Source organism: Hyaena hyaena, unplaced genomic scaffold (genome assembly GCF_003009895.1).
Source record: "Hyaena hyaena isolate Hyena2069 unplaced genomic scaffold, ASM300989v1 scaffold_548, whole genome shotgun sequence".
Taxonomy (NCBI): Eukaryota; Metazoa; Chordata; class Mammalia; order Carnivora; family Hyaenidae; genus Hyaena; species Hyaena hyaena.
Genome location: NW_024081181.1, coordinates 379425 through 393519, shown reverse-complemented (window position 1 = coordinate 393519; position 14095 = coordinate 379425). Strand labels below are relative to the sequence as shown.

Sequence of the window (14095 nt, the reverse complement as noted above, 5' to 3'; positions counted from 1 at the left end):
GTGGGGGGAAGGAGGGGGTGGGGCGCGTGAGGGAGGGAGGAGGGGGTGGGGGCGCGTGGGGGGAAGGAGGGGGCGGGGCGCAGGGGGGTGCAGAGGTGGGGGCGCGTGCAGGGCAGCGGGAGGCGAGGCGGGCCGAGTAGGGAGGTGAGAGCGGCTGGGCGGGGCGTGGGGAGGGGTCCTAGCAGGGAACCCGGGAGAAGGCGGGGGTTGCGCTGTGCCCGGACGAGGACTCACTCCAGGGCGGGCGGGGCTGTGATGCGTGTGTGGATCCGCGGCCCGCCCCCGGCGGTCACAGGGGACCCGCGGCGCCTGCGCCCTCTGGCTCGCCTCCACCGCTGTCCCGGGGACTGTGGACCCCGCTTCTGTGCGGGGCTCTGTGGGGATGAGGACCTGGCGCCGCCGTTTGCACATCTGCCTCTCGGCCCAGAAGGCGGCATGGTCCCGCCGGCCGGCTCCCCCGGGTCTCAGGCAGAGCCGATTTGGGGACTCCTTTGCGCCGGAGGGTGGGTCATCTATGACACTGGCCGAGTGTGGGCTGGTCCCGTGGATGTGGGAGGCGTCCCGTCTCCCCAGGGGGCGCGCCCGCGGGTCTGTCACCCACCCAGACTCGCCTCGGGGTCCCGCCCCGATGGCCACCTCCTCTCCAGAGCTCACCCTCCCCACGGCGCCAGCTGGTGGGTGCAGGTGGGGCCTCTCAGGCCTGGTCACAGGGGCAGAGGAAGCCAGAAGCTGCTCCCGAGACTGCCCCCTGCCCGCCTTCCCCAGGGGCACACCCCTTCTCCTGTGGAAAGGGCTTGTTCTGGGGACCGTTGGGTGTTCCTCCCCGCTGCCTGTTCGCTCTAAATCTCTGTCACCTTCCTGAGCAAGAATCCTGCCAAGCTCTCTCACTTTTCCAGAAGGCTTGGCAAGGCCCGGGGTAGCAATGTTGTCTCAGGCAGCGTCACAGAGGGCCGGGGACACTGTGTCCGCCTGGGGCCCCTTCAGATGTGACTGTCACTGGAAGACTTGAAGAGCGAGACGGGCTCATCTCCCGGGCCGGCGCGGATGCGGGGGATTGTTCTCTGGAGCAGCCGTGTCCTCTTGGGAACAGCGTTGTCTACTGTGCATGAGCGTGTGTGAGTGCCATGGAGGAAGTGCACGGCCTGGGGAGGGCGGGCGGGCCAGGGCACACGGAGCCCGCCCGCGGGGGGCGGGGGGCAGCGGAGCAGCGGCACTGCACTCTCAGTCCTGGGGGGTCAGAGCCCCGGGCGTGGGCAGCGCTGGCTCGGCCAGGCTCTCCGCTGCGCGTGCCCGGCTGCCTGTGCTCTCGCCACCCGCCGTTCTCTTCCTTCTCTGTCTGCCTCTGTGTCCAAAGTCCCCCTTGCACGAGGACACCAGGCACCCCCCCCCGGGGCCATCTGGGGTACTGGGCATTAGGGATGCTAACGCATCTTGTGTTGTGGAAACAGGGCTACTCAGGTCAACCTTTGCCCCCCCCCCCAGCCTCCAGACTGCCGGGAGGCTGGGTGGGCACCCAGCTCGGCACTCAGGCTGTGCCCAGACGGTGCCTCTCCCGCAGAGGGCCACAGCGGTGAGCAAGGCCAGCACGCGGCTGGCGCTGCCTCCCACGTGGGTGTCCCACTGTGGTCCGGGCCCTAGTGAGCCACTACACTGTCATTCACCCACGGAGCAGGCTGGCTGTCCTACTTGAGATTTCTCTCGGAGACACCTGCGGAGAGGCTGGTGAGACTGTTGAAGCAGCGAGATGGGAGGTCAGACCCTGCCGACTGCCTGGTGACTCGCCCGGGGCGGGAAGTCGACCCCAGCCTCTGGGGCCCGCGACAGGCAGGGCACCAGACCGGGCCACATTCTCTCCCCACCTCTGGGCGCAGGAGGGGGCTGTGAGTCTGGGGCCTCCGCCCCGACCACCCGAGTGCACCGTGTGCTCGTCCAAGGAGCCGCTGAGCGGAACCCCGTTGCTTTTTCATCTTGGATGTTTGGTGATGTTGATTGGTTGAGCTAAGAGTTTCCAGCAAGCTTAGCTAAGAGCAGAATGCCTGCTTGCTTACTGAGGAGGGAAGCCCATGGACAGAAGCTTGAGCCAGCCTCTCTAGGGAGGACTTACTGCTTCAGAGCAAGTCACACCGTGGTCATCCGGTTCCCAGATCTGCAAAGAAACATGCTAGTCAGTCTTGAAACAGACATAATATAGAAATGTATTCTTCGTTCGACTCTGCCAAGTCCAAACAGGAAAGACATTACCATGTGTAACTGGCTGTAATCATTGTACGAGCCTTAACAGCTGGGAGACTGCTGGTGGCGTAGAGCTTCCGGCCGTGTGCACTAAACCACGCGTGGGCCCACGAAACCGCAGAAGATGCTGGCAGTTGCTGACGCCGTTGAGCTCCTCCGGGTGCACAGGTCTCCATTCAAGTCTCAGAGCCCCAACCCTCCAGCACAGAACCCCGGGGTCCACCTCACACGCCTCGCATCCCCACTAGCCACACCATCAGAGTAAAGGAAACAGCGTAATGGAAAGACAGCTGGAAAGCCCCGTGAGGACCTTGGCCGACTGTTCGGGTGATGAAAATTCCCTGTGCAGTGCCAGTGTCCACACGCCTGAGCCATAGGCATTCAACACCAAGGAATTCATCCGCTCGTGGCGTGGAGGTTATTGACTCACACGTATCAGTTCACCTGGCGTGAATGACACAACCAGGGCGCCTGGGGAGACGCTATCCTGAGCACTACAGGACAGGCTAGAGGCACCGGAAGGCCCCGCGCACCGTCCTTTCACGGGTCCAGGCAGACAGGTTCGGGACAATGGCACATGCTGGCACTTGCCCGCTGGTGGCTCGGCCTCCAGAAGTGCCCTGGGCTGTCTTCAGGTGCTCTTTGTCCTGCTGGGGATCAAGTAGACTTTCTAGAACTTGTTTCTTCCGTTGGCGTCTATGAAAATCATTGGCATCTGTTCACTGGCAACACAGCGTACCATAAATAAGTTTTGCCACGTTAACTCACTTTTCATCACTTAGGTGTTTGTGGTCTTGAACTGGTGCCTCCGCCCCTTCCTGTGCGCGAGGCACTCCAGCCAGTGCTTCACTTGTGCCGTTTATCATGGCGACCCTGTGAGATCGTCAGCCTACGTTTTGGATGACAAATCTGACCCTTTAAAGTATTGAATAATTTGCCCAAATATCACCTGGCCAGCAGGGGGCGGGGCCAGGATTCAAGCCCTGGACTCTCAGCTGTTGGCTGTGAGGCCTTTGCCAAGGCAAACATTGGGTCTTCCTGGGCCATGGCTTCTTCCATCTAAAATGGGAGTGGACCCTGTTCGACGCATGGCCCAGTGCTCCGGGAAGAAGCAGGTAACATGTGGAACTACTTTTAGAACAGATAGAATGTTGGAGAAGCTTGGGACGTTGCTCTTGAACAAGGACTTGGGAAAAGCGTACGCCACACAGGAGTTTAATCAACAGCTTTCCTCTTGGGAGTGATTTTCTCCTTCCCTCCCTGTTAAAACTTACCATCGTGGATCTTAGCAGAGAAAACTACTCATCTTAGGGCCAAAAACAGAGGAGAAGGAGATGAGCTTCCGTTTTCTGGCTTCCGGGTGAGCTCTCTAAGCCCTAAAGAGCACACCCCTGCTAGCTGACGTGCAAGCGCCCAGGTGGCTACGTGTCCTTGCTCCGTGGTTGGGGCCGTTGTGTTATGTTTGCTCCCAGGCAGGACTGTGTGCTCACACCGGCCATCCCACGGAACCATCCCACAGAACCGTACCCCATCTACGAGCCTAGGCCAGGGAGAGGGGGTGTGCTTCTGAGCCCCGCCCTGGCCTCACCTCCAACTCTCTGGTTGACCTTGATTGACTCTGTAATCTGCCAGCCCTCGGCCTTCCAAAGGATAGAGGCGGCCGTTCTCAACTTGACATCAGCTCATCATCTCCCATAAGAGCTCTTTTTAAAAGATGAACAGGAAAAGTGAACCACAAAATAGTTGACATTCACCGGACCAATCAAAATACCCCCTGGGCTGTCCCCACTTCGTGACCCCGCCCCCACGGCACCCTGGCCGGCTGACCCCTGCAGGGTGGCCCCAGCTGTGTCACGTGGAGCCTCAGACGACCTAGTATTAAAAACAGAACCAATTCACTGTTCACTCTGAAATCACCATGTCGCCACAGTCAGTTACGTTGTGCGAGGTTATCACAACTCGGAGGCCCTTGTCCCGGCCTCGATGGCGCCTGTAAAGGGCGGCCTGCAGGAAACGACACGGCTGAAACAGCGCTTGGCGGAGAGCTTGACAGCAGAGGCTGTCCCCACAGCCGGGCTTGGGCTCGAGTGCTCCAAGCCCTGTGTCCCCTTAGCCCTCAGAGCACCCAGCTCCCAGGCTGCGTTTTTATTCCTCCGAGACTCCCACACCCACAAGCATCTTCTTCATTTTCTGACTGGAAAATCCAGCTGGTGGACGTTCCCTGCGCTGCTTGCTCGGGGGCAGGGCGGTGCCGACCCCTTGGAGGTGAAGGGCACCCAGCAGCCCCCAGGCCCGTGCCTGTCCAGCCAGGCGACGTTTGGCACCTTCACAGCACACCGTCTGGAGCCAGAGACAGAGGGTCCGGTTCTTCCTCCCTAAACCCCTCCCTTCCCTTTCACCAGTGACCCTGCTCTTTGTGAAAGGTTCTCAGACAGGAGGGGTCCTCACTGCCACCATCAACAGTGTCTGAATTTGGCTGTGTTGAAAATAATTCTACAAGAGCAGGGCTCCTGGGAAGCCCTCTGGAACCCTCTGGAAGCAGCTAGAAGCTCTGCTTTTTTACTCCAGAATGGTACATAAGCTGCAACAACCGACCAGATACAGCCTTCAGAAAAGGTGTCCACTTCTGAGAGATACATCACGGTCTCCAGTTGATGCCTCCATGAAGCGCCCCACTGTGAAACGGGCCTTTTTGAACTCCGTTTGGGGGTAGTGTAGCCAAGTCTGAGCTCATTCCACTTGCTGTATGACAGGCCAGTAAGTCAAGAGGCAAGGTATTGGGGGAAGGAAAGCGACGTTTCCCGGGAAGCCAGCAGACCAAGATGGCGGACCGTCGTCCCGAAGAACCATCTTGTCTCCGCACAAATGCAGGCTTCCTTGGTGTTGAGAGAAGGGGAGACGGGAGGGGTGGGGTCCAAAGGTGACTATCACTGCAGACATCCAAGAGCCAGAAGGGGTCCGAGAGGGACCGTGAAGCTCCTTTGTCCTTGGTCACTTGATCTTTGCAGATAGTACATACTTCAGTATCTGCTCAGGGGAACAGGTTCCTGGTCGGGCGGTTTGTACGGGTCTCAGCTGCGAGCATCATTCCTTCAGCAACTAGCGCACTCACGTGCGGGGCTGAGCACAGGTCTCCCAGCCACGGGCCACGGCCACAAAGGCAATGGGAGCAACATGGAGTCAGACGCACCAAGCTTCCCCGGCACAGTCACGTTTGCCGAGCGTTAGGATGGCAGGTTGACCAGATTTTCTGGTCATTTTTATTTCAATTTCCTGCCACTGTCAGTGTTCACTCTGTCAAGAATAAATTTGTGCAGGAACCCAAAACCACTGAGCTCATGGGATTTCTGTATCGTTATTCACGCCTCAGGGGGACGCCTCAGCGGCTACCGTCACAAGTGCCTTCGGAGCATTTCCACACCCTTTGGGCGCAATGCCACGGACCTGTGTGAGCGTGCCATGCAACGAAGTGCCCTTCCTCGTCTCCGGAGGCTTCTCATCCGTCTTATCTCTGCTGGACAAAAGCCAGCGTCGCTGTCTCAGTGGGACCGATGGGAGTCCGGGAGACTCACCGACGTTCCCAGGCCCCACAGCTGCTGATAAAAGAAATTAAGTAAAATCTCCTGGAGAAATGAGACCAAAGCAGCGTCCCCGGGCTTTCCTGCCCCCGCTGCCCAAGGTGCTTTCAAGGTTGGGAGCCTGGAATTGGGAGCCGCGGCTGAAGCGCAGGACCGCGGTGAGGCACTCACCACCCACCGCGTCCCTGGCCTCGAAGGCCCCGGCCGTTGTCTCCCTTTTCCCAGAAGAAAAGAAGTAGGTGTGCGTGATGGCGGAAGGCGGGTCGCTGGAGCAGAGACGGCGGAGGTGAGCCGTGAGGCGGGGAAGGTGGCGGGAAGGAGGGACCCTCGCGGGCGTCCCTCCCCTGAGGCCACCCCCCGCCACTGCTCCCTGTGCGCCTCCTTGCACCCCGCCAAGGAACAGCTTTGAAAGTTCCTGGAAACAGGCAGAGGGATGTCACCGCACACCGGACGGTGGTTATTCCAGAACCAGAATTAAGAATCATTCACGTGTCAGGGGCGCCTGGGGGGCTCAGCCGGTTAAGCGTCCAACTCTTGATTTGCGCTCAGGCCGTGATCTCACGGTCCAGGGGATCGAGCCCCACGTCGGTCTCTGCACGGGCAGCGTGGGCCTGCTTGGGGTTCTCTCTCCCTGTCTGTCTCTTCCTCCCCCTCTCGTGCTCTCTCTCTAAAAAATAAATAAGTAAACTTTAAAAAAAAAAAAAAGAATAATTCATGTATGAAACACTAAGCTTTGACAGTCACATGTCCTGAATCCCCACTAATATGTCTGGTTGCAGAATCAGTCGGATCACGTGCACGTTTATGGCACGCGGGGGGGGGGGTCATCGGGGGGCCTCCGCTTGCACACGCCTCTGTTCCTTCTGTAACGGTTTTCTTTTCTCCCATCCTCCCTCCCACCCTCCCTTCGAAACTAAATTCCTGTCACCCCAGGGTCTAACCGTCCCCAGATCACAGAAGTTTATAACACAGCAGTTGCCAAACATCTTAATGTTCATGTCAATGTGTGTTTCCTGTCTGCTGCCACAGACGTCTGCTACTTAAAGGGAAACCTGTGGGGGCGCCTGGGGGCCTCAGTCCGTTGAGCGTCTGACTTCGGCTCAGGTCACAATCTCGCAGCTTCGTGGGTTCGAGCCCTGTGTCGGGCTCTGGGCTGGCAGCACAGACCCTGCTTGGGATTCTCTCTCCCTCTCTCTCTGCCCCTCCCCTGCTTAAACTGTCTCTTTCTCTCTCAAAATAAATTTTTTAAAAATTTAAAAATAATGATAATAAAATAAACAAAAGGAAACCTTAACTGCAGTCTTACAAAGGAACAGTCATCCTGGTATTTGAACTCTACGTAAGAAAAACATAAAAATACCTCGTAGTCGGTGAATGCTAGTATCAGTGGTCCACACACACCCTTCTTCTCCCGGAGAGGGAAGTGATGGCAAGTGGCCTGAGTGGGGCCCCGGGAGGGGACGTCACCTGGATGGGCCCTGGGTGGCCGCGGTCCCCTCGCGCAGCCCCTCACAGACACTCCTAACTCTCTGCCTCTGGGGTTGTCCACAGACGATCACTGCAGGCTCCTGCTGAAGCCGGAGAACAGCCACAGCAAGTCGGACTACATCAACGCCAGCCCCATCGTGAGTACCACCGGGCACAAGGCCCACCACGCCGGGGCGCGAGCCCACGTGGCCTCAGCCGGGCGCGAACCGACTAGGTAGCTGGTCTCCACCAAGTGACTGGTGTCAGCCGGGTCATCAGGGTTCACCAGGCGGCCCGGGCTGGGTTCCCCCGGGAAGGGCGGTCGGGGTCCGCTGGTGTGAGGGCCCCGGCCGCAGCGGCCCGCTGGGTTCTGGACCAGAAGTGTGTGAGTTTTAGGAAAACAGAGTTGGCTGTGCACCTTTTCTAGACCCACTCGTTCCCGTTGGCTCAGGAGGATGGAGAACACGAGGCCCAAACCTGCCCCTGTTAAACTGACAGGGGGCGCGGGGCAGGTGCGCGCGGGCTGGTCTCCATGGGTATTTCCAGGGCGGCCCTTTCCCGAAGGCTGTGCCCCCCAGGGCCGCGCTCTGCCCCTGAGAACTCACCACCCCCTGGGAGACCCCCTGACCGCCAGGCTCTCCAGCCTGGGGAGACTGGCTGGCACCCCTGGCATGGGCCTCTCCCGGCACGAATGCTGTGGGAGCCGGGGTGGGGGGTGACGTGTCCCCTCTCAGAGAACAGACTAAGCGATGCTCAGCCTGACTTTTCAAAACCAAGCTGGAGTGACTCCATGTGGGAAGAAAGTGAAACAAGGGTCCACAAGAGGGTGTGTTGGAGCACGTGGTTGGTGGCAGAGTTTGGGAGCCGGTGGGGACTCACGGGGGAGGCAGCGTGTGGTCCCTGTGAACCATGCATGTCAACGTGGGCCGTGGGGGAGCCTCAGGACGTCGCACCGACATCTCAGATGTATGTTCAGGCAGACACAACGCGTGGCTCCAGCTCAGGGGGCACACTGGTGACACGCGCCTGGCTCAGTGAGAGCTCGGGTCCCCTGGATTCGCCCTGACAGCCCCCCCTCTGCCAGGAGCAGGCTTCACATGAGAACATCTGCCCTGTGAGTCAGGCTGCAGCTGCGATGGCAGTTCTCACGGCTGCTGGTTCCACAGATGCGGGAAGCCTGTCGCTGGAGTCCAGTACACCCCCGGTCCCCATCCGCAGCCCTCTCGGCGTCTGGTACACCCCCGGTCCCCATCTGCGGCCCTCTCGGCGTCCGGTACACCCCCGGTCCCCATCCGCGGCCCTCTCGGCGCAGAGCAAGGGCAGTGCGTGACGTGCTCGCCACGAGAAAGTGGGTTAAGAGCTGGTCCGCTGGTCTGTGTACACCCTGGAGCCCAGACCTTGGCTCCTGCAGTTATTTTTAGGCCAGAGCCGGTTACTTCCAGCACAGGTGGGCCTCAGGGTGGGTTCCCTGTGTCCCCATCGTCCTCACTGGGAGCCACCCAGCCCCTCTCGGTAAATGCCCTGTGCAGTGCTTAGTCCTTTGTTGTCACTTCGGATTCAAGCCAAAGCCTCGCCGATTTACAGGCTCTTGCTGTGTAGACAGAGCGCCGTTGCTGGTGAGGTGGGGGCTGTGAGTGCTTGGACGTGGTGCCCCGGGACCCGCGGTGACAGCAGCTCAGATCCGCCTGGAGAGCCGTGTCCTCCTGAAGGGCTCCTTGTCCAGGGCAGGAACCATGTCCCGGGGCCAGGAAAAGAAATAGCACAGTTATTTTCACGTCTAATCGATGAGAGTCCAGAGTTGGGGCGTGCCCAGCTCCCCCCACTTTTACGGGTCCCAGCTTCCCGACGTGTGCGTACTTGAGGCTGAAGCGGGACGTCGGTGCAGGAGCCCATGGCTCCTGGAGACCGTGCAGCAGCGCTGAGGGGGTGCTTGGGGGGGGGGCGCTCGGGGGGCTCATGGGGGCGGGGGCTCGTGGGGGGAGGGGCCTGCCTCCGGCACCGCCTGAGTCCCAGCCTTCCCAGGCCCTGCCTACCGGGGGGGGGGGGGGGGGGGGGGGGGGGGGGCCTGGGTCAGAAAGCGATGCCCAGAGAGAGAGGGATTTAAGGTCTCTTTCATGTTTCCCTTTATTTCCTGCCACAATTCTTTCTTTCTTTTAATTCGGGGTGTAAGAATGAAGCGCGGGCCTCTTCTTTCCGAGATGGCTGCAGGACGGCGGTCGTGAGCTTCCCGGCAGCAGCTGAACGAAAAGCTAAGGATCCAAGCCCAGGAAGACCCTGGCTGCGCAGAATAAAACCATCAGAACTGCATCTGTCACGTGTGTACTTAGGCCTCAGTAAATTTTAGGGAAGCCCTCGGCTGGTAAAGAACGTGTGGTCTTTGCCTCGAGATCCGAGTCTGGAAAGCACAGAACCCTGTGTCCCTGCGCGGCGCGGCCAGGAGCCCCCTCCAGCCCCGTCGGAGCAGCGCGCAGACTTCTCCGCAGGAACGGCTCTGCAGTTCCCCAAACTTGAAAATAAGCTTACTCTTCATTCCACTCCTTATTGAGGGAGAAAAAACCGTTCAAAGCTTTAATTCAGGATGTGTTTAGCTAACGTAGGCACACATGGACGCCTCTGGAAGGCGTGCCTGGTCAGACGTCCTGAATAGCATAAGCAAGTGGCCGAATATGGGAGCCACCTCTCTGGTTCTCGGAAAATATTCACAAGCAAACATCCACGTGTGCATATTATATCCTGTAATTGACTTAAATATCAACTCATACGGATAAAATCTGAAAACAACTTCAGCTCCTGAGTCAGTCTTTGTCACGTTGATTTCTGAAGCTACAGCTTCTCGGGAAATCCTCACATGAAGACGTAGTGTCAGGAAAAGTGGCTCAAAAACTCAGGTTTGATATTCACTTGTTTTTAAGAAAACGTTCTGTGAAATTTGCTGTAGATGCTGGAACAGATGAAGGGGGAGACGGATAGGCATCCCGAAGGAAAACATGCGTGCGTGCCCTCTGAGATTTCAGAGTAGAGGCGTGGCCCCGCACCCCTCCCGGGTCACGGGCAGGGTTAAGGCGAGGCCCGGTCGGGGCAGGAGCTGGTCTGGCTCTCCCCACCCCCCACCCCGTGCTCTTGAAGGCTTCAGGGCCTGGGCAACTGGTCTTGACACACTGAACTCTTGAGTTTAAAAATCTGTTTTGTTTGCACTGCTGGAGAAATTACTGCTGTTTTTAATTCACGTTAGAGTTTGGCAGACAACTCGCACCTAGTTAATAACTGCCATTCCCCAGCTCCTGGCTGGTGGCTCGGTGTGCTTTGTGGTACGCTGTACCCGTGCGTTTAGGAATTCGTCGTGATCCTCCTCTCCGGTTCCCTGCCACGTTTGGTGTCTCGATAAGAAACAGCCAGCCACATGGATAAGGGATACAACACAACTAAACTGTTTTCCTTTTTCTGGGGGAAAAAAACAAACAGTAAAAGCAAAATTGTGCTGTTAATTATACCTGGGACCTGGCACCCTGTGGCCCTCGCTTGGCATGCAGTCACTCAGCATTAAGTCACGTTTGATTGTCTGGAGCCTTCTGCCTTGGTCAGTCCACGAAGGAGAAGGCCACCCGGGGGCAGGGTGCTTGCACGCAGAGGCTCTCACTGAGAGTGTCAGGCTGGCCGCCAGGACACCCACGCGGGCAGGCACATCAGATCCCAGAGCCAGCGGCCACATGGAGGCCACGCACGCAGACGGCCCTCCTCCTCCCCCGCCGTTTCCCAGACACCCGGACGGAGGCCAAGGGGCAGGAGCTGGCTGTCCTCCGTCCTGGAGCCCGTGTCTGTGCACATCGAGACGCGCCCGTAAATGGGACCCTGCGAAGGAAAGGAAGGTGATGAGACGATGGGGAGCAGACGCAGCACAGACTGCAGGGAGCAGCAGACGCCGCGTCACACGCGCTGGGAACGGTGGCGGAAGACACACGTCTACGTCCACGTCCACGTGCTGGGGTCGTGGGCCAGAGTTCCTGATGGCGGAGGCAGCGTTAGTAGAACTTGAGTGCCTCTCATTATACTCATCCTGCTTTGGAAATCCTAAATACAAAGCTTCTGTTCATTTAGTGAAATAATTGGCTTCAGCTAAAGACCCCCCCGCCCCCGCGACCAGCAGGCTCTCTGTCGCCTTATATGTGCCACACGCACAAGGCGCACGACGTGCTTCTGCCCGAAATTATCTTCTGTCCAACAGAATGTGCTCGGAAGGAAGTCACTGCAATTGTCTGTGAATCACCATTGCGCTGATGACACACTGTGCCGCTCTGGGGTCATTATGCTACTTACTGCCTCCCAAGAGGCGGCCACGTGACCGCCACCAAGGCCCGAGCCACGTCCTCCCTTGTCCGGGCGCCTGAGTGGTGGGGGTGGGCCACGGAGACCTACCGCAGTAGGATGGTGCGCAGGTTTTACTTTTAATTGCACATTTCTCAGTTTGAAAGCAGCTACGTGCGCTAGTTTGAGCATAGTAACGATTTTTAAGTGTGATGCTCTCTAAATTGCTTTGGTCAGAAAAGGGCCTTTGAAAAGGAGGTGGGGTTTTACTTTCTATGCAGAATTGTCTGCTGGGAAGATCTGGGGTTTTTGTAAATAGCTGTCACCCCCAACAAGTGCATATTTTGAAAAATCAAAACTCCTTATTTCTGCTAAGCTTTTCGACTGAAACATTTTAATTGGGGCTTTCAGCGAGATTCACGTAATTTTACCTGTATTGTGTGTGTTGTGGCGCCTTTGAAGACGAGGTCCGGCCTTAATTGGGAATCACTAAATTGGAGGCAGAGAAAGCACTTTCCTGCCCCCCCCCCCCCGCCAGCATCCCACTGCCCTTATGCGGGAATGACTAACGTCGCCTCTCCCACCGCGCATAATTGTAAGATGCTCGCGCTCTCATGCCGCAGCCACCCTCCTCCGGCGTGCACACCAGTGCCCCCGTTTGCTGCCACCACTCGACGTGTGCTTGAACCTTCCTCCTTTTTCACTGTATTGGGAAACGTATTCCTGGTAACTTTGAATACGGAGCATTTTAAATCCATAACCAAACCCGGGTGTCAGAAGAGTAAGCTCTAGCACCAGATGGGAAAGCATCAGGGACGCTGCACACCCGAAGGTGACGTTCCAGCGCCAGGCCCCGGCCGCGCCTCCGGGAGGTCTCCGCCGTTCCTTCCGCGGTGCGTGGCGGGCAGAGCAGTCCTTGGGGACGCGACGCCGATGCCCTCGTGCTCTGGGGCCAGGCGTGGCCCCCGGGGGGGGCCTTCCGCTCACCAGCCCCCACACTGCCTCTCCGCCTGGTTGCTTGTCCAGCCTTCGGTCCCTGGGTCCTTTCTCCTCCGTTTTCCAGCTCGGTCTTTGGTTTTTTGGGGGGTTTTTTTGGTTTTTTTTAATGTTTTATTTATTTCTAGGAGAGAGAGAGAGAGAGCGTGAGCAGGGGAGGGTCAGAGAGAGAGGGAGTCACAGACTGAAACAGGCTCCAGGCTCTGAGCTGGCAGTCAGCACAGAGCCCGACGCGGGGCTCGAACCCACGAACTGCGAGATCATGACCTAAGCGAAAGTCGGACGCTTAACCGACTAAGCCACCCAGGCGCCCCTCCAGCTCGGTCTTTGAATGAAATGTTACAACTGAGGCCCCTGAGCCGGGCTCCGGTCAGCCAGCACGCAGTGCTCGCAGATCCCTGGCGACTCGGCGTCACAGAAATATGCTCCCCTGTGACAGGAGCTGACCCCTCTGGGGGGCAGGCGGCATTTGTTCATCAGTTCTTCCCGGACCCCAGAGGGTGGCTCGTGGCACCTGACCACCCACAGCCCGGCTACACCCCGCCCAGCCCCGCACCTGCAGCTCTCGCAGAGGGCATGCCGTGAACCCTGCACGGGGCCCGTGGTGGGTATGCACGCTGCTCACACTAGCACACAGCCAGGGTGGAGGCCACTCAGGCCGACACGTGGCTGATTGATCCATGGCCACCGGCATCCGTGGACACTGCCCTGGGGGCCCCCAGCCTGTGTTCTGACCACCCTACCCGGGCCCGGCCTGTTCACTTACCGGCCTCAGGCCTCTTTGATCTGCTGTCTTCACTTGGGCTCCAGCTGCTCCCATTACCTCAAAGTCAGGGGTACAGAAAGCACCCCGACGTGGTCACCACAGCTCTGGTCATGGGGCCACAAGGCTCCGCCTAAAGCCCAAGCACTGCCGGAACGGGGTGGGGGGGGGAGCCTAAGGAAGACCCGCCCGCCTTTCTCGCCTCTGCACACACCGCGTGTCGATGCGGCACTGGGCGCGGGCCGGTCCGCCGCCACCTCCTCCGCGGCCAGGGCTGTGTTTCCCGGGTTTTTACGGGCGTCCTCTAAGCTTGGTCACTGTCATCCTGTCTCTGCAGATGGATCACGACCCCAGGAACCCTGCCTACATCGCCACCCAGGGACCGCTGCCTGCCACCGTGGCCGACTTCTGGCAGGTGAGTCTCGTCCCATTAAAACTTTTCTTGAAGGTCAGATCTTACACGTCGGTCACGAGCGATACCCTGAGTTCCGTGAAGCAGATTTAAGCGTGTTTAGAGGTGCTCGCCAAGGGTTACCTGATTTCAGGATTTAAACGAGTCCTTTAACATGTTTTGTTATCAATCTTCTTTTTTCAGAGCATGAGTATGCAGAATTCCCTTTGAGAGACCGAATGCTCTAAAGATCCCTACTTTTTTAGCCCCCTTTCACTTGTATTTTGTGATATATGAAAAAATGGAATTAGCATTTGAATTCTAAGAATTTCAAATGTTTCTTTATCTATCGTTCTCCTCTTATGA

At 58.3% G+C, this 14095-nt stretch overlaps 1 protein-coding gene across 1 annotated transcript in view; it reads left to right on the top strand.

The window, feature by feature from the left end:
* PTPRN2 (protein tyrosine phosphatase receptor type N2) overlaps nucleotides 1-14095 on the top strand; it is a 754508-nt gene that overhangs the window by 701542 nt on the left and 38871 nt on the right. Inside the window, exons 16-17 of the mRNA XM_039255854.1 lie at nucleotides 7362-7435; nucleotides 13676-13753. Of these exons, the coding sequence (XP_039111785.1) occupies nucleotides 7362-7435; nucleotides 13676-13753 (152 nt within the window). The remainder of the gene's footprint in view (nucleotides 1-7361; nucleotides 7436-13675; nucleotides 13754-14095) is intronic.